General features: G+C 37.5%; 4 protein-coding genes across 8 annotated transcripts; 1 reads left to right on the top strand and 3 right to left on the bottom strand.

Annotated features, from left to right (window-relative positions):
• Positions 1 to 493: 493 nt before the first annotated feature.
• LOC117631699 (1,2-dihydroxy-3-keto-5-methylthiopentene dioxygenase 2) lies at positions 494 to 3,310 on the bottom strand. 3 transcript variants are annotated; one of them, XM_034364989.1, is made up of 7 exons: positions 3,188 to 3,310; positions 2,449 to 2,560; positions 1,944 to 2,038; positions 1,497 to 1,611; positions 1,286 to 1,410; positions 927 to 997; positions 494 to 817 (listed from the first exon to the last, which is right to left on the bottom strand). In XM_034364989.1, the coding sequence occupies exons 1-7, from the start codon at positions 3,203 to 3,205 to the stop codon at positions 751 to 753; spliced, it is 603 nt and encodes a 200-aa protein (XP_034220880.1). In that variant the 5' UTR covers positions 3,206 to 3,310; the 3' UTR covers positions 494 to 750. The 3 variants fall into 3 exon arrangements, with proteins under 3 accessions (XP_034220880.1, XP_034220873.1, XP_034220887.1); XM_034364982.1 differs by having other exon boundaries at positions 2,449 to 2,566; positions 3,188 to 3,309; XM_034364996.1 differs by having other exon boundaries at positions 2,449 to 2,587; positions 3,188 to 3,251.
• A 981-nt stretch (positions 3,311 to 4,291) lies between these two features.
• Positions 4,292 to 6,286, bottom strand: LOC117613845 (1,2-dihydroxy-3-keto-5-methylthiopentene dioxygenase 1). 2 transcript variants are annotated; one of them, XM_034342441.1, is made up of 5 exons: positions 6,156 to 6,286; positions 5,966 to 6,053; positions 5,754 to 5,848; positions 5,132 to 5,371; positions 4,292 to 4,642 (listed from the first exon to the last, which is right to left on the bottom strand). In XM_034342441.1, the coding sequence occupies exons 1-5, from the start codon at positions 6,165 to 6,167 to the stop codon at positions 4,514 to 4,516; spliced, it is 564 nt and encodes a 187-aa protein (XP_034198332.1). In that variant the 5' UTR covers positions 6,168 to 6,286; the 3' UTR covers positions 4,292 to 4,513. The 2 variants fall into 2 exon arrangements, with proteins under 2 accessions (XP_034198332.1, XP_034198331.1); XM_034342440.1 differs by lacking the exon at positions 6,156 to 6,286 and having other exon boundaries at positions 5,966 to 6,068.
• Positions 6,287 to 6,656: 370 nt separating this feature from the next.
• Positions 6,657 to 11,538, bottom strand: LOC117615555 (protein TIFY 4B-like). 2 transcript variants are annotated; one of them, XM_034344654.1, is made up of 9 exons: positions 11,257 to 11,538; positions 10,874 to 11,013; positions 10,605 to 10,747; positions 9,803 to 9,893; positions 9,565 to 9,730; positions 8,954 to 9,013; positions 7,832 to 7,895; positions 7,511 to 7,707; positions 6,657 to 7,250 (listed from the first exon to the last, which is right to left on the bottom strand). In XM_034344654.1, exons 1-9 carry the CDS (start codon positions 11,372 to 11,374, stop codon positions 7,228 to 7,230), a joined length of 1,002 nt encoding a protein of 333 aa, XP_034200545.1. In that variant the 5' UTR covers positions 11,375 to 11,538; the 3' UTR covers positions 6,657 to 7,227. The 2 variants fall into 2 exon arrangements, with proteins under 2 accessions (XP_034200545.1, XP_034200546.1); XM_034344655.1 differs by having other exon boundaries at positions 7,832 to 7,889; positions 11,257 to 11,509.
• Positions 11,539 to 15,152: 3,614 nt separating this feature from the next.
• LOC117615633 (EPIDERMAL PATTERNING FACTOR-like protein 5) lies at positions 15,153 to 15,993 on the top strand. Its single transcript, XM_034344747.1, has 2 exons — positions 15,153 to 15,405; positions 15,499 to 15,993. The coding sequence occupies exons 1-2, from the start codon at positions 15,264 to 15,266 to the stop codon at positions 15,747 to 15,749; spliced, it is 393 nt and encodes a 130-aa protein (XP_034200638.1). The 5' UTR covers positions 15,153 to 15,263; the 3' UTR covers positions 15,750 to 15,993.
• Positions 15,994 to 19,187: the final 3,194 nt, after the last annotated feature.

The raw sequence follows: 19,187 nt of genomic DNA, 5'->3' as shown, positions 1-19,187 counted from the left end.
GAAAGTTTCGTTTAGAAGTGATTTTGGGATAGACCAAAATCCCTTATGAAGAGAAATCATAATTTATGACCACTAGACTGTGTATTGAGTCATGATTGGTTTGTATCAATTTGAATTCGTCCCAAGTATTAACCAATTCTAACCCAACTTTCTTGTCCTTTTGTTTTATGAACACGAATGAGAATTTGAATTCTTCGAATATTAGGAAGAAAAAAAAATCACTAATTTGACTCATAATTGACAACTTGGATGAAGCGTTTGGATTAACGTCGATTATTAAAAACCTAATCCGCTTAATTTAGTAAAAAGGCTAAAACTTTCTTGTCCTCTGGTTTGTTTGTTTCTGTTTTTGTATTGTTTAAACTTTAAACAAAAGAAAGATTAGACTGTTAGCATACAACAGCCCAACCAGCCAATCTAAACCAACTAAACTTTAAAGTCGGCCCAGACTAAGAAGTTTATGCCTGGGCAGAAGGCAAGGCTGGAAGCACAATAACTCACAATTTAACACAGTAGAATTACGTAATTATTCGTTTTTACAAAGTTAGACATCAATATATAAAGATCATTAGGTAAAGATTATTCGGAATTTATTCGAGTCACGGAGCTACTAATAAACAAAGCATTACATAACAATACTATGGAGCCACCGGTGCATCCCAGATGATACAAGCATACATATATCTATATCATAGCCAAAACAGTCACTTCATTATTTGTAAATCCCAGTTTTAGAGCTTAAACCAGATTTCATGCTGCAGCATCAACTGCATGGTCACCAGTTTCCTTATGCACAAAAGCTTTAACATACTCCTGCCTGCAAGAAGGGCTCCTTGTAAGAAGAGACTCAAAGCCTATCCAACATTGTATTGTCTGCATGTATATAAGAAGGGATGCCGGCAATTTAAAGAAAGAGAGAATCAAACCTTGCAGGAAGATGGTCATGAGGGCGGTTAAAGGGAGTCCAAACTGGATCACCGACAAAGAGTCGCATTGCCTGCATTGAACACAAATCTTTTAGAACGTCTTTTGATTTGAAGATGTTAAACACTGTAAGGACCATTGTGGGACTTCTTAATCGACATTAATGCACGGACACAAATGTCAAAAATAAGTACAGTCCTGGTCTACAGATTCACCATCATCCCACAATAAAATACTTTTAAAAAAGTCAGTGCCAGATTATGTAGAAGTGTGTATTCATTCGAGTATAAAAGCATAACTAGATGGAGAAGGGGGGAAACAAACAGTGGGCATCACAACATTTCACACATTGAACCATTACCTTTATGTAGTTGTTTGTGTCCAAAGTAAAGCGGTGGTAAATTCCAGCAGGCAAAACAATCAACCCACCCTTTTTCAACCACACACGAATCCAACGTTCATTACGGTCCCTAACATCAAAATAACCTTCACAAAAGAAGTACACAATCACTAATCTGGACAGGTAAATAAAAATGGGACAACAAATTGGGATAAAGCATAACTAATCCTACCACTTCCTGCCACAGCATAGCGGATCTCCTCATCAGTGTGAAGATGTTCCTCAAAGAAACTTTTTATCTTCTCTTCATAATTAGGCAGCTTTTCAGGGGAAACCTCACAGAAGTCCTAGGAGAGGAAAACATTATCAAAAGTGTATAACTGTGCACAGAGACTTCTTGTGAATTTGCATATTCACAGTTACTATAACCTGATTATTAGTATTCAAACTATAAACAAGAAGGGGAAAAAAGACCAAACACATTTCAAAGTGTACGTTCAACAGGAGTCAAAAAATTTAATAGTTAATACGGAACAATTTCTTTCACATCATATTGGCAATCAATGGGCAAAACTTGGCATGGTTGTGATACATTGCCTTGAAATAAGTGAAGTAGAAAGTTTAGGTAGAAGATGACACAAAGCAAATAAAAAGTTAAAAATAAGTTAGTGTGACAAACCATGTAGGAGTAACCACGGTCTTCACGAATTTTCTTCAACTCCTCATCTGTTTCATAGTTATCAGCATCTAAACGCCAGCTGAGAACTCCAAGCTCTGCAAGGTCAACACAAATGCTCCCGAAAAGTTAAATGGTAGAACAACTATCATCATCCTTATCTTTGTCCCAACCAAGAAGATCAACTAGATGAATAGAGATGTTCCATTGTTTTCCATTATATACAATATCTCCTATTAAACGTAAGTTTTAAAAATCTTTCTTGTTACTTCTTCCTCGATTGGTCTTGGCCAGCTTCTTGTATTTTAACTTCTACATTGACTAGTATTATTGGTTAAAAATACATCTACTGGTCTACTTAGTATTTATTCATATCAGCTTAAGCCCAGTTTATCTTAACTTATCACTAACAGATGTCACTCCCATGGTTTCTCTAATGCATTGATTCTTCAAAAAATAAAACATTCATAATCTCTTAAAACTATTTTGTCTTCCTGAAAATGCTCACCAGTAAGTTGGTCTAGGGATACAAATTCCTTGGGCTCACGGTGATGGGGGAGCCTCTGGTCTTCATCACTGTCATCCATGTACCATGCTTGGATGACTTCCTCTCTTGGATCCTGCATCTGTTAACACTATGAGATACCCTGATCACAAAAATGCTGTCTATAATTTCCCTGTAATTTTTTATTCCCACAAACAAAACAACAATGAACCAAACAGAATTTCCAAAAATCTAACAACGAAAATCCCGCAAGTCCATCGCTGCAAGCACAGCAATAGCCAAATTCCAGTATCTAGCTGCCTTATCATCATTACTTTAGTTCACCCAAATTATCTTGAAGCAATATTTAATTCGCACAACTTATCATGTACAACTAATTAGCAGTAACACAAAATTAAATGCAAGCTACTACTGGAATCTCCTTAACCACCAAAATTGAGCAATCAAACCATAAAATTCATACAAAACAATTAACAAGCAAAGCACGTTCTGATGATGCATCAAGCTTGAAAACCTCAAACACAATCCACAAATCATAAATTCTAAGAAAACACGTTGTTGAGACAGAGAATAGTATTCAGAAAAGCTTCAATAGAAGAAAGGGGAAACACATAAATTTTCTGCTCTGTTTGCAATACGAAAATTTTCTCAGGAAAAAGGCGACTCTTTTTTTTCCCGAGAAAAAAGAAAACGAAAGAAATGATTTGAGCTGGGCTGGAGCTATAAGATTCGGAATGTGTACCTTTTCGGTGGCAACCATGGCTCTGCTTTTGTTCTGCGTTTTGGCTGACGATCCCTGAAATTTCTGGAGTGGCTTTGAGATCACGCGTGCCTCAGCCCTTTTAAACGAAGTGCAAAGGATGTTGAATGACGTAAATGCCCATCCGATGTTTACGCACACAGCAGTTTTGTGCTTTGTCCAGGTTAATTGAATCAATGGGTTTTCTTTTCACGTCGGCATTTCACTGCGGATTTTTTATTCTATATTCATATTGGTAAATAAAAAAAAATTAATAATAGAAAGGAAATTATATTCTTTCTGTTTTTTTGCCAAAAAAATTATATTCCTATCCTCACAAAATTTCTATAACAGAAAGGAAGATGCTATATAACCAATATTTGTCCTAATTGTTTTATAACTCTCACCATGCCATCATGTGAAAGGAATTTTTGTTTTTGTTAATTGTTTGACTAATCATCTCCACTCCTTGATTGGGTGGTTTGAGTGATTTGACTAGGGTTGGCAGGCCCCTTGATTTTCTTGGTTAAACTTTGTTAGTTTTTACCCCTTGGTTGGGGTTGGGAGGTCTCCTCATATAGCTGGTTAAGTTTAAAGGAGAAAAATTTAGGCCGCAGGTGTGTTTCGATGAGGCAGACTGACAAATAAAGAGCGTATGTGTTATAAAATCTGAATTATACATAACAATTTATAATAAACGTTATATTTTAACTGGACAATTGCTACTCAACCTGCCCATTTTTTTGTTCTACAACCAGCCTCGGTGGTAAGGAATGAAAAAAGAAAAAAGAAAAGAACAAAGCCTAAAATACGGACAGGTTCAATCTCTACTTCTAATGAAAAATAAAAGGTAGTTTTAGATCTCATTCTCATGTTATGTTAAAACATAGTCTTTGGGCTGGTGGTCCAAAATTCGGGAGTCAACATTCATCACAACAAATTTCATGTCACATGGCAAAATATTGAAGTCCACAATTATTCAAATAGGAAGACAAAGAGAAATACGTCTTTCGGGTTGCGTATCTCAAATTGCAACTCCCACAGTATCATTCCTTTTTCTTTTTGTGTACATTAAAGAAGCCAAAAGAAAAAGTCAAAGACCAAAACTGTTGGCTGAGAGGCTCACAGGCATCCAAAAATATATTTGACAAAAAGCACCATCCTTTAGACATAAGATTCTCATTATCACAACCTCAATTTTCAAGCACATATAGAACAATAAAAGAGTTCGAACTATAATCATACACCTTATAATATCATTACAAAGAAGATTCAGAACAACAATACCATGATGGTTCATCTGCAAGAACCCAGAAGAGTCATGACCCTTCAATGAGCTTCCAATGCCACTCCCACTTTCTTAGTGAAGCTCTCTATATACTCCTTCCTAGCCGGATGATCTTCCTGCGGCCGGTTGTACGAAATCCAAACAGGCTCTCCCATAAACAACCTCATCAACTGCATAATACCATGAATATGAACTTCATAACAAATTATCAAACATTCACCAATATTTTGTCTCGTCTTCTTCAATCGAGGTTTTTGGTGCAAATAAAATGAATGAGTGGAGACACTCTGCTGATCTTTCCTGTATTGATATGGTGCTTATGTCCAAAACTACATTTGTTTTAAGTTTTCATCAAATTGTTGTTCAACATATACACTTAAATACTAAACTCCTCAAACCCAATTACGTCGTTTTGGCCATAAATATCAGTACAATAAAAATCAGTAGAGGTTCTTCTGCCCAAATAAACTATATTGCAATGCACAACAAAGTAAACTCCAAAATTGTACAATATTTATGAAGCAGTGTTTTAAATTTCTATGTTTTTCTTTTCTAACAACTAAAATAATTGTGGTTTGCGAAATCATTTGGTTTGATGATTAAAACTTGGAAAGGCAAAAAAGAAAAAAACTTTTGATGCATATTACTTAGATTCTCACCTTAACATAGTTGCTAGTATCAAGGGTGAACCTGTGGTAAATCCCAGCAGGCAAAATGATAAGGTCACCAGCCTTAATCCAGATTCGAATCCAACGGTCATTCTTGTCTCTGACATCAAAGTACCCACTTCCTTCTAAACAGTAGCGTATCTCCTCATCAGCATGTATGTGCTCTGTATAGAAGTTCTTCAACTTCTCCTCATAATTCTCCAATTTCTCTGGGCATATATCAAGCAAATCCTACAAAATTCCCACCCAATAACAAGCATTTTTCTTTGTCAATGACCAAAATAGCAGATTAGCATGAAATCAACATCCTTTCTTTTTTCTCCAAAACCATGTCTACAAATACAACGCCACCAAGCCATAAATTTTGGCAAAAACATTACCAAATAACTTCCTCTTTTTTTTGGTTGCAAAAGACCTACTAGTGTAGTGATTTGGAGCAATTGCTTCTTCAGAAAAGGTCATGGGTTTGAATCCTAACATTCATGTGTAGTGTATTGTAGTGTGAATTCAGTATACTATCGCTCAATAGAAAGGTCCTTAAAAAAAAATTTTCCTTTTTAAAAAAATTGAAATTGAACCAAATATTTCATAATTGAAAAATATAAATACATACCATGTAATTGTATCCCCTGGTTTCTCTAATGTTGCGAAGTTGTTGATCATTCTCATAGTCCTTTGGGTTCAATCGCCAGTAGAGCACACCAAGCTCTGCAATACCAGCACCCACCAACTTGTTAAATACAAAATCAATTACACTAATTCGTATTAGGGACTAATTAACGAGAGCTAATTAATATTGATGTAAGAAAAAGATATAGAATTGACCTGCCAAATGGTCCAAGGGAACAAGCTCTTTGGGGTTGCGATGGTGAGGAAGCCTTGGGTCTTCATCGCTCTCGTCCATGAACCATGCCTGTTTCCATTTCATTAATTATAATTATAATTATAATTAACACCAACCCATTTGTTCACCATACCAATTAATTTATCGCTAATATACTAAGTAAGAGCTCACCTCGATCGCCATGGCTGACTCGCTTTCCAGCTCGGCGTTTTGCTGAGTAAACTAAACACAGTCACTGTTTATAATGGAAGCTAAACGAGTGTCGTTTTGCACTGGAGTTTCTTCTTAAACTTTGTTTTCGATGATATTGTTTAACATGAATGATTTTGCCAAGTGTATGGTTAGATTTCCTTCAAGTTAATTGTGGACACTATTCTTGGCAAATTTTGTCACCATTTTATTATGGTGTATATCAATTACGCAATTGATCTGATATCTAATCTAATACTCACAAAACCAATGGTCCAGATTCAAATAGTGCGCAGCACCAATCCTAGTGCACATGAATTCGTTCAAGTATCATTTTCCAATTTTGCAGTATCTTCTCGAATCTTCTTTCCATTTTGGGGTCCAAAGGTAAGATGGGTTGGGTCCAAAATACATGTACAGTCTGAGAAAGAAACAACACGGCCAACAATATTATACAATCTAATATATAGGAAACTGGCTTCAAGCTGTGCCCAAAGTGGCTTTTAAGTGTAAACCTAACAATTGTAGAGTAATCCAGAAAATAATACATTTTTCCAATTCCAATTCATCAACTCGCCGCGAGTTCTCTGCAAGTTGCAACGCATTTTTGCCAACTTTCATTGGGAAAATTATAAACAAAGGAGACCATAAATTACATAGAACTGTTCTGCATAGCTACAAAACGTTAAAGGAGATGATTTCCTTCAACTTGTACAATAAGCTCTCTTGACAGAGAATGGTACCGCGTACAATAATTACTTACATAAGGAGTTAAAAGGAAAATGGCTGCTTACAGCTCTGCATCTCGACCCTAAAACTTACAAAACTGATCAAAGCCATACCGGTCCAAAAAGAGAATTCTCCTCCTGATAGGCAAAAGCCAGTGAAAAAACTCCATGATCCTTGGAGCAGCCCAAATCATACCAAAAGGCAGGTCTCTAGGAGGCAGTTAAAATTAGTTTCTTCTTTCCCTTCCTATCAGGTTTGTCATGGTTCTAATTTATAACTGAGGGGTTCTTCAATCAACTCCCAACTCTGAATGACCTAGAAAGTGTCAAGTTCGGCGTTCCAGGATATCTGCATAACAGCCAACCGGGGAAAAAGAAAAAAACCAAACAAACCACCTGTAAATATTTTATAATCCAAAATATTTGCACATAAGATGATCTGTTTCTGGCTTGATTCCTTCAAATACGATCACTTAACATAATTAGGACATCCAACGTACCTGATATGTCACTTTATATTTGGTCGGAAAACGATAGAAGTCAAATTCATAAACAAATTATGAATATCATATGTCATGAAACATACAAAGGAGGAATTTTATAGCTTACCCTTGTCATTTAGGTCAACGGGAAGACACAGACTCTTTGGCTGATTGTCAGCTGTTTGTAGCGGCCCAGGCTGGGGTGGAGAGCTTGTGCCACTCTGACTTGAATTACCATTTGAGGTATGTGTCCTAAGTTGATGATTCAAAAAGACCTCCAAGCTAGAACTCGATCCAATATTTTTCTTAATCTTTAATCTCCCCCTTGTAGGAACACGAGCAAAGAAAAGGAGGAAATGAATGGGATGAAATCAGAAGCTTAGAATCAATTTAATTTTGTTGCAGATGATTTTAGAGGCAGTAAACAACAGTTTCTATCAGTAGGTACCTGTCTTTTCGCTTTTCACGATATCTCTCCAACGAGACTTTTCTGCTTGCCTGGCCCTCTGCATCTTAAGAATTACCACCAAATGTTTCAAGGAAAATAAACTACTAAATTTCATATTTCATCAAAGAGTGAAGCTTCTTTAACTGGTTAATCCTCTAAGACCCTTTCATCAGAATCCCATGGCATGCAAAGGGGCCATGTTAAAGCTCCACTTCAATAGGCTTTCCAGAAGTATCTACAGATCAACTTCTTTAGGTTCAAAGTTGTATATAATATGTTTCAACTGAACTTTAATGGAACCATTTCACTAAAAATGGGGATAAATGTATGGAGATGGTTTGAACAGCGTAGATGAAAAGGTAGTGATTGCAACACAAGCAATGGGAAATGAAAGTGACAGTGAAAAAGGTAGTAAGAGCAAGTATCAGTGGTGAAGATATTTTAGAGATGTGTCTTTTAAAGCAGCAAGGGACGGAGGACTACAGAGTTCAAAGAAATAACTCTGTAATGGAGTTTCACATGTTACAATGGCATAGCTAGTTCCAGAGGTTGACGTTGATGTGACAAAGGTGAAATGGTGGTTCCTATTTTTGGCCTCAAGTGACTGCAAAGTTTGGTTGTGTTGTGAATCTAGTGACACCAATGTAGATGCATTAACCTTCCACTAAAATACTTCTAAAAGAATAATACATCTTAAAGTTACCACACTTCTTCAAAGTACTGCAAGGTGCATCACCAACTGCAATTTCATAGCTATACCTTGCCTTACAGATTTTGAAATGATAAAAGGTTCTTCCAATATACTCCTAAGGGCAACGTCTACAGAGCAGGGGTAAAAGAAAAAAGAAAAAAAAAAAACTGATGAGCAGTTTCTTAAGAAGATGTCTTTTCATGTAAGAAAATATGGCACACAACCATGTACCTTCTACCTACTGTGTGAAATCAATGAATGGCTAGCATCTATCAAGATTTACGTCTCTTTTAATATAGGATCCAAAGATGTATGTCCTTGGAAAGTATAAAAGTTACAACAATAAGCATCTTTCTATTTAAACCAAGAACTGCACACTTTTCATCCTGATAACAGCAACTTCTGTAGAGGTGCAAGAATACTAAACTTACCAGGATCTCGAGTGCTGTTCCCTTTCTCCCAGTACTGCTGAGTATATTCACCGATCTTCTCTGTAAAGTTCAATGAAAACTATCATTACATAGCCACCAGTATTTCAAAAGCTACAATTTTCTAGCATAGGTATTTCAACATTGCCAATTGTCAAGGTCTCTAAGCTATCAAAAACTATAACAGCAAAAATCCTTTCTCTGTGACTCTAGCCAAATTGACTTGTAATTAATAGAAATAAGACTCAATAAAGATTCAGGCCACCATGTTTAGTACTATGGAAAAGGAAGATTGAGGAAGTTGAATAGAGAATTCTTGATTGTTTAAGTAAGCCTATATTATGAAAATCATCTTCCCATAAGCATGACGTCATTTTCCTTCTTTTTAAAACAACCAAGAAACAATTTTTAACAACAAAGTTAATAAAATCATACTGTTCCATGAATAAAATTATACTGTTTCATGAAAGAAACATGGCAATGCCTATAACCATTTCTTGGATCTTAGTTTCCATTCACCAAATGCAGTTCCAATTAAGTGTCAAGTACACAGCTACTCCATTCCACCCAAAGTATTTCACAAGGTAACCTAAGAAATCCTTCTGCGCGAATACCTGTTTGCATGGCCTGAGAGAATGTGGCACTCGGAGGGAGAAAGCCATCTTTGTCTCCGGCAGTCTGGAATTGGCATCGTAAGGATCTTAGTGCCGCAGTACCACCAAATTGATTGTCCAGAGGCAAAGAGTTGGGCCTTGCTGCAAGGTGCATGATTGCCCGTGCCTGCAAATCCATATAGCGCTGCATTGGAAGGATTATCTCCAGGTATCCATGCTAAGAGGAAGCTTCATTTACCTTATCAGGTGGCACTCCATCATATACATTCACCTTGCCGCAGTAGAAAATTGTCATTTGCCTAACTGATGCATCAATTGTACACTGATTTCTGTGGCCACAATATCAAATACTTTTCTTTAGAACTTAATATAAACATATCACAAGAAATCTAAATTAGAAGCATGCCGTGCCAATCTTGCCGCAGAAAATAGCAAAATTATTTGCTTCATTTGAAAAGGTAAAATGCAAAAAGTTTTATAAACAAGAAATATATCATATTATGCTCTGCAAAACAAATTAATCTGCTTTGGCTTCATACCGCCTTAAGAACAAAGAGAATATGAACATCAACACACCCACCCCCCCTCCCAAAAAAAAAATGTAATGTCACTTCAATTGAATATTTAACAGGTGGCTTATCATGTCAAGCATATTGTAGATGGAAAGCATACACAGGAAAAAAGCCAAAAACCATGGAAAAAAGATGGTAAACTTGGTGCCACCTTTAATGATGTGGGGCTTCTTTAACACCTATTTGGGCTAGGCATGAAAACAAGAATCCACATCAAAATCTACTCCACATACCAATTCCCCCACTCAATCTGCTGAGCTCAAACTAGACTCAATATGGAATCTCGAAGGACAAAGCCAACATTATGAAACCAAAGTCTACTAGTTTCCAGAAGGCTAAAACAATAACAGCTTCAACTAAGCTAAATTAGCATATTTAACTACCACATTGTGCTTAACATAATCAAACTACAGCAATCAGTAAATTCAGACATTGCCAGAGCCAAAGAGCCTGATAGAGAAGTTAAACCTTGGACTGATGGCCTTCGTATCGGCATCGGCTGGCCGGTCCTCCTGAACCGGTTTCTGATACGGCACCGGTTCGTCGGCTGACACGGAAACCTGGACATCGGCACTCGCTTCCTTGGCCGAACCGGCTGAATTCGAAGCCGCCTGTACAGAAAATTCCGAATCAAACAAGTGTTAAGAGGGAAACAAAGAGAAAGAAAAGAAAGACAGTAACTTTCTTTTGCATTTTTAATTTCTCGGGAACCAAACATATAATAAGAAAGCACTGACGCGCGGGGTGGTGGTATGAGGCGAAACGACAATCCGTCTGAGCGCTCCGGCGCCGGTATCGTCGTTGGGCTCCAGCAGAGCCTTGAGGGAAATAACTTGCTGGATCGCCTGCGATTTGTTCCACGAAGGCCTCCGCATTCCTGTACGGACACGTGTCCATCACATTTTTAAATTGCCAAAAAAAGGAAAAAAAATCCTCGTTAAGTAATTAATCAATTTCAATAAATAAATATAGTTGGAGAGAATGGAATGTTCCGTGATTGTAGACGTATCGGAGAACATGGCGGTGGAGGGAAGAGAGAGAGAGAGAGAGAGAGAGGCGAAGGGCAAAAGCGAAAATTAGTAGAAAAAGGGGGTGAGGTGTAAGGGGGGGGGGGGGGGACCTTTTTCTTTGAGGTATTTGCGGCAGTCTTCGCGGGTGAGCTGAGAAATGTCGTCCTCTGTGAGCTGGTTGAGGGGCTTCTCGAGAATGGAGCGGAACGACGTCGTGGTGGCGTTCATGGCGGGAGTTTCGGCGGCGGAGAGCCCTGCGAATGCGATCTGGGCAGGTTGGTAATTTCGCGGGAGTTGGGAGGGCGAAAGTGGGATTGGGGGAAAAAGGGGAAAGGGCAGCAAGCAAAGAAGTGAGAGAGAGAGAGAGAGTAGGCGCGGCGTCGTCTCATAAGACTAAAGAGTCACTCGTAAGTCGTATGGGGGTTTTGGTGGGGAAGGGGCTTTTCGGTAGCTGCGTTTCACCCTAGACTGCCACGTAATTCTTGTCTGAATGATTCTGGACTAAAACTTAGGGTTTTTATTTTTAATTACTGATTAATTAGTGGTTTGGGAGTTAGGGGCTTTGGGTTAATGCCACACTGCCACTGTGGAAGGGATCAAGGGAACATTTTGGCGGGGTTTACTAGGTCTGGTGTTTTATTTAATAATATTATGTTTATTCAAGGACCTTTTGGCAAATAGACCAAAAAGGTGTTTTCAACCCGTTGTGCTCTACATTTGAATTCTTTACCCATATGAAAATATTTAAATTTACATGATAGGTGGTTTATACGCTAGAGTTTACTTTAAAATTATGCGTCTGAATTATGAGGCTTTCTTTATTATCCCGAAATAAATAAATTTTTATTAGTTACACATGAGTTTGTGTGTGCAAATAATCAAGAATTGAATTTATTTTTGTGCGTTTCGCTCAAAAAAAGAATGATCTCGAGAAATTAATTTTTTTCTTTAAATTGTTGAATTAATATCTCTCTTTTCATAATCTACAAATCTCTTCTCTTTGAACATGTCTTTAATCTAAGAGAAATAGTGAGTGGTCAAGTTATTATGTGTTGGGGGGGTGGGGGGGAGAAGAGAAGGTGGGGGTGTTGATTTGATATTGCTACACGACTAAAGTATTGTGAGTTCAACTATTTGATAAGACTGGATTTTCATAGGAAACCTGTCTAATCCGAACATGTTAGGTTTTGAATTTAGAGATCTAATTTACCATTGTCATCGAATTTCGTCACTAGCAAAGAATTGGAAGGTCATTCTAGAAAAAAAGGGTTTGTCTGTTAAACATTAAAATTTCAGGTACACACACAATATAATTCCATCAATAATTAGACAGCACTATAGCATGGCTTAATTAAGAGATATTTAGTGACATACCCATTTCTAGCACTAATATTATAAATAAACCCTACACAATTGAATTCCTATAAACAAACCCAAAAAAAACCCAAAAAATGATAGCTAGCATTATTGAATTTAATATTGATTATTAAATTACTTTGATGCCCTATTGAGTGCTTTGGGTATTTTTATGAGATTTTGGGGTTGAGCTTGTTTTAAGAAATTGATGGCAGTTTTGTAATTTATAAGAAGTTAAAAGCTTTTTTGTTATGTTGTAAATTGGCTTTGGGTGTGTTTCTAAAGTCCATTTTATATAGGGTATTTTTATAATTTGGGCCCCCATATTGGGTATAATAGTGAATCTCCCCTTAATTAATTGAGTCTTCAAAGCTCAACTCTGGGAGAAAAACTTAGTTGCAAATTATAATGGGGATAGCATTGTTTTGCTATTTTCAGCCAATAATACTATAACACGTGAAAATGTTTTCAAGCGTGTCATAACGTTATTAACCGGATATAACAAAATACTGTTATGCCCGTTGAAGTCTTTCTCCTGCTCTACTCTAGGTGCCCCTTTCTTAAACTGGAGCTTGTAATCATTGAAGTGCAGCCCATGGCACTTGCTTTGTTAAAGCCATAATATCTATTGCTTGCAGAACCAAACTGAAGAAGATATCCTGGCCTCAATCATTTGACTGTGAAGGCTTGAAGCTATATGCAGAATCCAGACTCAATTATTCAGCTTGTAATTTTTGGTTAAGAATGAGTACTACAAATAGTTAAAACTTTTAATGCTCCAAACTAAAACTATAAACCACAAGGTAACAATTCAAACAGTTGTTGCAGAAACAGAAGTGCAAGCAATCATCAATGGCGTTTTGTTTTGTTTTGTTTTGTGTGTGTGTGTGTGGATTTTTTTGATTTTGAAATATCATAATGCAGTGAAGTGTCCCTTTCCAACTTGTACAGTCACAGATGATGTGTAAATCAAGCATGCAAAAGCTAGTAATGGTTGCTTCCTGCCGTGGGAAAAACCCTCATGTTAGTCCTGTTACTGTTTGAACACTAGGCCTCACCAACCCAAGAACCACCAAGGGCCCAACAGAGGCTAGGCCTAGTAGTTTTCCACTGTCCACACACTTTAAGCTGCAAAACTTAATTTCTGGCAAAAATTCAAGCGACGGAGGGAGGGGAGAATCAATCTCGGGCGTATAAGTAACTACTTTTAATTAGTTAAACTACAAGTCTCTTGTCAATTCTTTAATAATTTTTGTTTCCTTTCAATTCTCAACAATCAGCAAATTGATTAGTTTTCACAAAACCTTGGTGGATTGCCTTGTCCAACTAAAACCATGGCCTCTAGCAGCAAATCATTCGCAGTTCCTCTTTAACCCCAATGCGGCTATTTTTCTTTTTTGTTGTTGCCTTAAATGCAACCAAACCCAAAACCCATCAAATCACTGAGCCAGATTCACAGACCCTTTACACGGTTATACACTCTTCCTCCTCCTCCTCCTCTCACAGCTGCACAGACCCTGAGAGCCTGAGAGCTACCTGGCTAAGGATAGGCTAGGGCAGGCAGGCCCGCACTTACAGAAAGATCATGGGGGTTCATTTAATACAACTGCTCCTTCCTCCATTAATTTCTCATTCTCTTATTTCACCAACAACAAAATAAATAAATAGAAGGGAAAAAAGAAAGTGGCATGCATAATAAAAGTTATAAAACAACAAAAATGTTTCCATGTGGGCCCTGTCCCCTGTACAAATGGGCCCCTCTCAGAATTCAATAGGCCTACCATGTTAGACGAGAGAGAGAGAGAGAGAGAGAGAGAGAGAGGCAATAATGGTGTGCATAGGGTGGGCATTAGGGTGAGGGTGGGTTCAGCCTTGACTCAGATGTTCCGTGTTCGTCCCGTACGAGACAGCATCCCATCCTCCCCCACACGGGTGCTCTGCTCTCACCCATTTTACCTCAAAACCCACCTTCTTTTCGAATTATTACATTTAAGCCACTCTTCCTTTATTTTTCTTCCCCCCTCCTCTTGCATGTTTGCATTTGAAATTTTGTTACGCTCAGTCACTCACGTGTATAAATATTTTTCAGACAATAATTCATATGGAGTTCACTTCTTAACCACATACACAACATGTAGCATGCTAATATATTGTTATTATGATCTGATCATTGTTAATAATATGAGTAGATTCATAACACCTTGTTAATGTAAATTCACATAAATCACCATGTTAATAGGTCAAGTGAAGTTACTGTCACGTACAAAAATTTCTCATACCTAGATGATATCTCGTTCATTGTTGGTCTGAAATATGTTCCCAACCATTTCACTATCTCAGTGGCATTGTAGTGAATATGGTTTCCAAGTTGGCCTCTGTTTCAACTCCACATCACAATCATTCAGGGCCTTACAGGGTCCCAGGACTCTACCCCTTGGCCAAACAATACAACAAAGCTAAGAAATCTCTCTCTCTCTCTCTCTCTCTCTCTCTCTCTCTCTCTCTCTGGTTTGATCTTTGATCTTTTGGGGACTGTGTTTTTGACTTAGACCACCCTCCCCACACGCTCACAAGTAAAAACTGCAATAACAATAATAAAAGCATCTCCCCCCTCCCTCATTTCCCAATCTTCCTCCTCACTCTCCTTTTACATCATCATATCATTCATATTCATATATATCCTCCTCTTTCTCTCTCTCTCTCAATATCGAACTTTCACAGCCGAGCCCAGTTGCTAACCTGCGCAACTCCACCTCAGGCGATGGGCGTACTGCGCCACCGCCACCGCCACCGCCACCGCCGCCAGCACCACCATTACATCAGGCTATCAACTCTCATCACAGCCTTCACTTTCCTCTTGTTCACCTCAGCCTCCTCAGCCATAACCAGTCAAACCCAACTCGGTAAGCAACTCAGCAGCAAAACCCCTTTTTGAGTTTCCTTGACTCGTTGAGCAGTGACTCAGTTGTTGAGTTCCAACTTCAATGAATTTTCAGGCGGTGGGCATCATTCTCATCAGCAGCAGAAGCAGAGAGAGGAATATCAAATTGGGTCGTCGGCATTGGAGCGAGTTGAGACTCAGAAGAGCCGGCTGGGTTCATCGCCACCGAGTTGCAGATCCAAGTGTGGAAGGTGCTCGCCTTGTAAGGCGGTCCACGTGCCCATTCAACCAGGTGTCTCTATACCTCTCGAGTACTATCCTGAAGCTTGGCGCTGCAAGTGTGGCAACAAACTCTTCATGCCTTAAAAATTTAATTATAATTAGAAACTAAAACTACTTGATTTATTAATTACACTTAAGTAAGTAGTACAGTCAAATATTTAAACACTGCACCTGATCTGATCTTTAGCTTCTCAATCCAAAAATCTGTCACTAATTATATTATTATTATTGTCAATTATTTCCCACTATTTGTTATCATTATATTCTTGTTAAACATGGCATGGGGCGACAAGTGAGAAGGTGTTGGAAATGTAACATTTTAGGTGTGGCTGGCTCTCTCTCTCTCTCTCTCTCTCTTGTTTTTGATGATGCATGGTAGATGTATATATATATATACATTAATGCAAAGAGTTTAATTGAACTTTGCATTAATGCAAAGAGTTTAATTATCATGGGACAGAATGGAAGTGGAGGGCATGAAATTAAAGACCAAGCTTCTTCTTCTTCTTCTTTTTTCTTCTCTCTCTAGCCTCTAAGCTTGTATGTAAGGGAGAAAGCGATGCTTCAGTTCATGGAGGAAATACAGCTGGGTTTTTTTTGAGTGTTTGGTTTTGTTTTTGTGTGTCTGTAGACTCTGTAGGTTAACAATTATGTGCTATTTAAGTACATGGGCTTTGATCCTTAATGTTTCTTACTATGGGCTGATGTGTAACGAAAGAGATTGCACTCTCTGAAATCTGAATAGTACTGAGATTGTCTGATACTAGTGATGAATTATTGATTTGTTGGTAGCTATGCTATCTATCGTCATTATGGGTTTCATGTACAGCACCAAATATATTGCAACTATTATTTTTCAATTCTTATTATATATGCGCATGTGAATCAAACATGGGTTTCCATTCTTATTATATATATGTATTACGAGTATAATGACATGTATTTTTTTTTAGTAAGTAAGTCGGTGACATGTACGTCACCAATTTAATAATGAGTGGAACGATCCTACATTTAGATAAAAGATTAGAAATTGTCCTTGTTCACATACGCATAAACGACTGAACTTAGCTCACTCGTGCATAAGTGACTGAGCTTATCCCGGATGTTCGATGCTAGTAGCATACACATTACACAGTAGCCAAATTACCTTTTGAATTCTGTCTGCAAAATAAAAAGTGAAAGACTATACGTATGATCTCTTTCGCTATCGAGGGGGATATGGACATTAACTTCTGTCTATGGAAAAATCGCTTTTCCTGCGTACCTTGTTGGCTGCTTTATTAATTTTGTTACCAAATCAGCTTGTCTTCATCCTCAGGTCTTGGATAAACACATTAATTACTCCCTTGGAAGTTAGATAGATGGTTTGGTTCCATCCATCCATCTCTTGGTCTTGGTCAAATGTGGGTCAACTCCAATTTCTTAATGGCAGAGGCAGAGCCTGCCTGCAGATCCACAGCTGCTACTGCTTCTTTCACATGTGTGTGTGCATGCTCTCTGGGCATCTGCCAATTTACCATTTGGTATCCAATAAGAGGCAAATATTCGAAGATTAATTTCTTTGGGAAACAATAATTTTCCCAATTCCATCCACCAATATCTCTCTCTCTCTAACCTAATTTTCCAACTTTAAATTCTTTCTAAGGAATAAAAGATAAATTTTGCCACAGCTAGCTTGTTTGACTTTTGTTTTTGTTTTTGGTTTTTATGGAAACTCTCAGATATATGTCGTATTATCTGATTATCCCATGGCTGCATGCATGCACTTGTTTGACGTTGCAGTGGTTGGTGGACATTTGACCTCCTTGTTTAATCACAAATCTCGGATTAACACTAACACTAAAAGATGATCTTATTCTACTTAGAAAAACATTCTCTTCTCGAACAAATATTTATATTTTTGAATTCTAAATTTAAATTTAATATCAAAAAATTAATGATCTAGATTCAGAGTCTAATGTTTGAGAGAGGGGCAAGAAATGGCCAGAACAAGAGAGAGATTTGACCACATGATGTTGGGTTTGGTGATTTTGGTGCAACCCAACATGCAAACCCAAAGAAAAATGGTGTCGTTTTGTGGTCTGGTTAGTCTTTGCCACAAAAATCAGCACAAATTTATACGGGGCAAAGCCGTACATTATGCTGAAACCATCGCTTCACGAGGAGAGGAGAGGACCCCTGACATTTCAATTTCAAAATTTTTTTTTTCTTTTTGTAATATTATTTTGATAGGGTTTAATATTTCTGGATTAGGTGAGACATTTTGACAAAGAAAAAGAAAAGGGTGGGCCGGTGGCTCCAAAATACATTGAAAAATCAAAAGCTCAAGTGGTCTATGCTTCTGAGGTGTGGTCAGGTCAGAATGCCCATTCCCACGCACATGACCATTCCACCACCTTCTTCACTTTCTTTGGTTTCAGTTTCTGAACTACACAGACAGAGAAGACAGAGAAGAGAAGAGAGTGAGAGGGGGAAAAAGGAGACAGTGAGTGAGGGATTAGGTTATTTTTCTTTGTGGAAGTGATATTTGATTTGACACAATTGTTTTGGTTGCTGGTATTGATTTAACATATCTTTTCTGCTTTAGGTCTTTAACCAAACTTCTATGGGAGAGCACATTCAGTCTTTTCTCCGGGAGCATATCTTTTTTGTTACCAAATTATTCCCACGGTAAGTTCATCTTGCACTCATCTACTCTATGAAATTGAAGTGGAAGAAGCGGAAGGTGCAGTCCTTATATTTTTATTGGGAAGGAGTGTAGGACAATTTGTTTTAGAGTAGTAATATATAACAGTTTTATTATTATTTATGATTAACTAAAGTTGACATTAGCAAGTGTATATAGCTTATATGTGTATGGAAGAGAATATCTTGGGTCATTTTCACAAAAAAAAAATAATCTTGGGTAACGTTGTTTGGACTGTTCGGCCACTCTCACAAGGCAGAAAAATTTATTTGTAACGGAAATAACACTGTTTTACTATTCCCAACCAATAATACAATGACACGTGAAAAAGTTATCTCACGTGTCATTGCGTTATTAATTGAGAATGACAAAAAATGTTATTTCCGTTGCATGAAAGTCTTTCTCCTCGCAAAGGGTATAACTTCTTGCTTTTTGGTACCATTTGGCTTCACCTAATTACAACTCCTAATATAAGGATCGTGCTCTCTTGTGAGAGCAATCGAACAGTCCATGTAATCAGACGACATGATCATCAAAGTTGTTCTCATGTATGAAAATTGTTCTACCATGCCCTTTAGCGACAAAAGCTCATTTACACACCTTTACTCTTTTTAACTAAATTATTTTACCAATATGTATATCATGTGACATAATACACGCGATGATTGAAATTCACAAAAACAATGCAATTAGCATCCTTCAAAAAGAAAAAAAATAAAATAAAATCAATGATAACAATTCTTTTACGGACATGAATTCTAAAATTTTACATGATTCATCGCTTAATTTTCATATATATCCAGTCGGCTTATGATGAAAACATAGTTTAAGAATCA

This window comes from Prunus dulcis, chromosome 1 (assembly GCF_902201215.1).
Source record: "Prunus dulcis chromosome 1, ALMONDv2, whole genome shotgun sequence".
NCBI lineage: Eukaryota > Viridiplantae > Streptophyta > Magnoliopsida > Rosales > Rosaceae > Prunus > Prunus dulcis.
This window is presented reverse-complemented; position numbering and strand designations above follow the sequence as displayed.

Bases quoted from the DNA above. Each gene is read 5' to 3' on its own strand.
- LOC117615555 (XM_034344654.1), bottom strand. From the start codon at position 11,374: ATGAACGCCACCACGACGTCGTTCCGCTCCATTCTCGAGAAGCCCCTC. The intron at 11,014-11,256 runs GTCCCCCCCCCC...GTGTCCGTACAG, and splicing joins CAAATACCTCAAAGAAAAAG to GAATGCGGAGGCCTTCGTGG. The intron at 10,748-10,873 runs GTCAGTGCTTTC...TTTTCTGTACAG, and splicing joins CTCATACCACCACCCCGCGC to GCGGCTTCGAATTCAGCCGG.
- LOC117631699 (XM_034364982.1), bottom strand. The intron at 998-1,285 runs GTAATGGTTCAA...TGTTCAATGCAG, and splicing joins ACACAAACAACTACATAAAG to GCAATGCGACTCTTTGTCGG. The intron at 818-926 runs GTTTGATTCTCT...CCCTTCTTGCAG, and splicing joins CATGACCATCTTCCTGCAAG to GCAGGAGTATGTTAAAGCTT.
- LOC117615633 (XM_034344747.1), top strand. From the start codon at position 15,264: ATGGGCGTACTGCGCCACCGCCACCGCCACCGCCACCGCCGCCAGCAC. The intron at 15,406-15,498 runs GTAAGCAACTCA...ATGAATTTTCAG, and splicing joins AACCAGTCAAACCCAACTCG to GCGGTGGGCATCATTCTCAT.
- LOC117613845 (XM_034342440.1), bottom strand. From the start codon at position 6,068: ATGAAATGGAAACAGGCATGGTTCATGGACGAGAGCGATGAAGACCCA. The intron at 5,372-5,753 runs GTATGTATTTAT...GGAATTTTGTAG, and splicing joins CCAGGGGATACAATTACATG to GATTTGCTTGATATATGCCC. The intron at 4,643-5,131 runs GTGAGAATCTAA...GGTATTATGCAG, and splicing joins ATACTAGCAACTATGTTAAG to TTGATGAGGTTGTTTATGGG.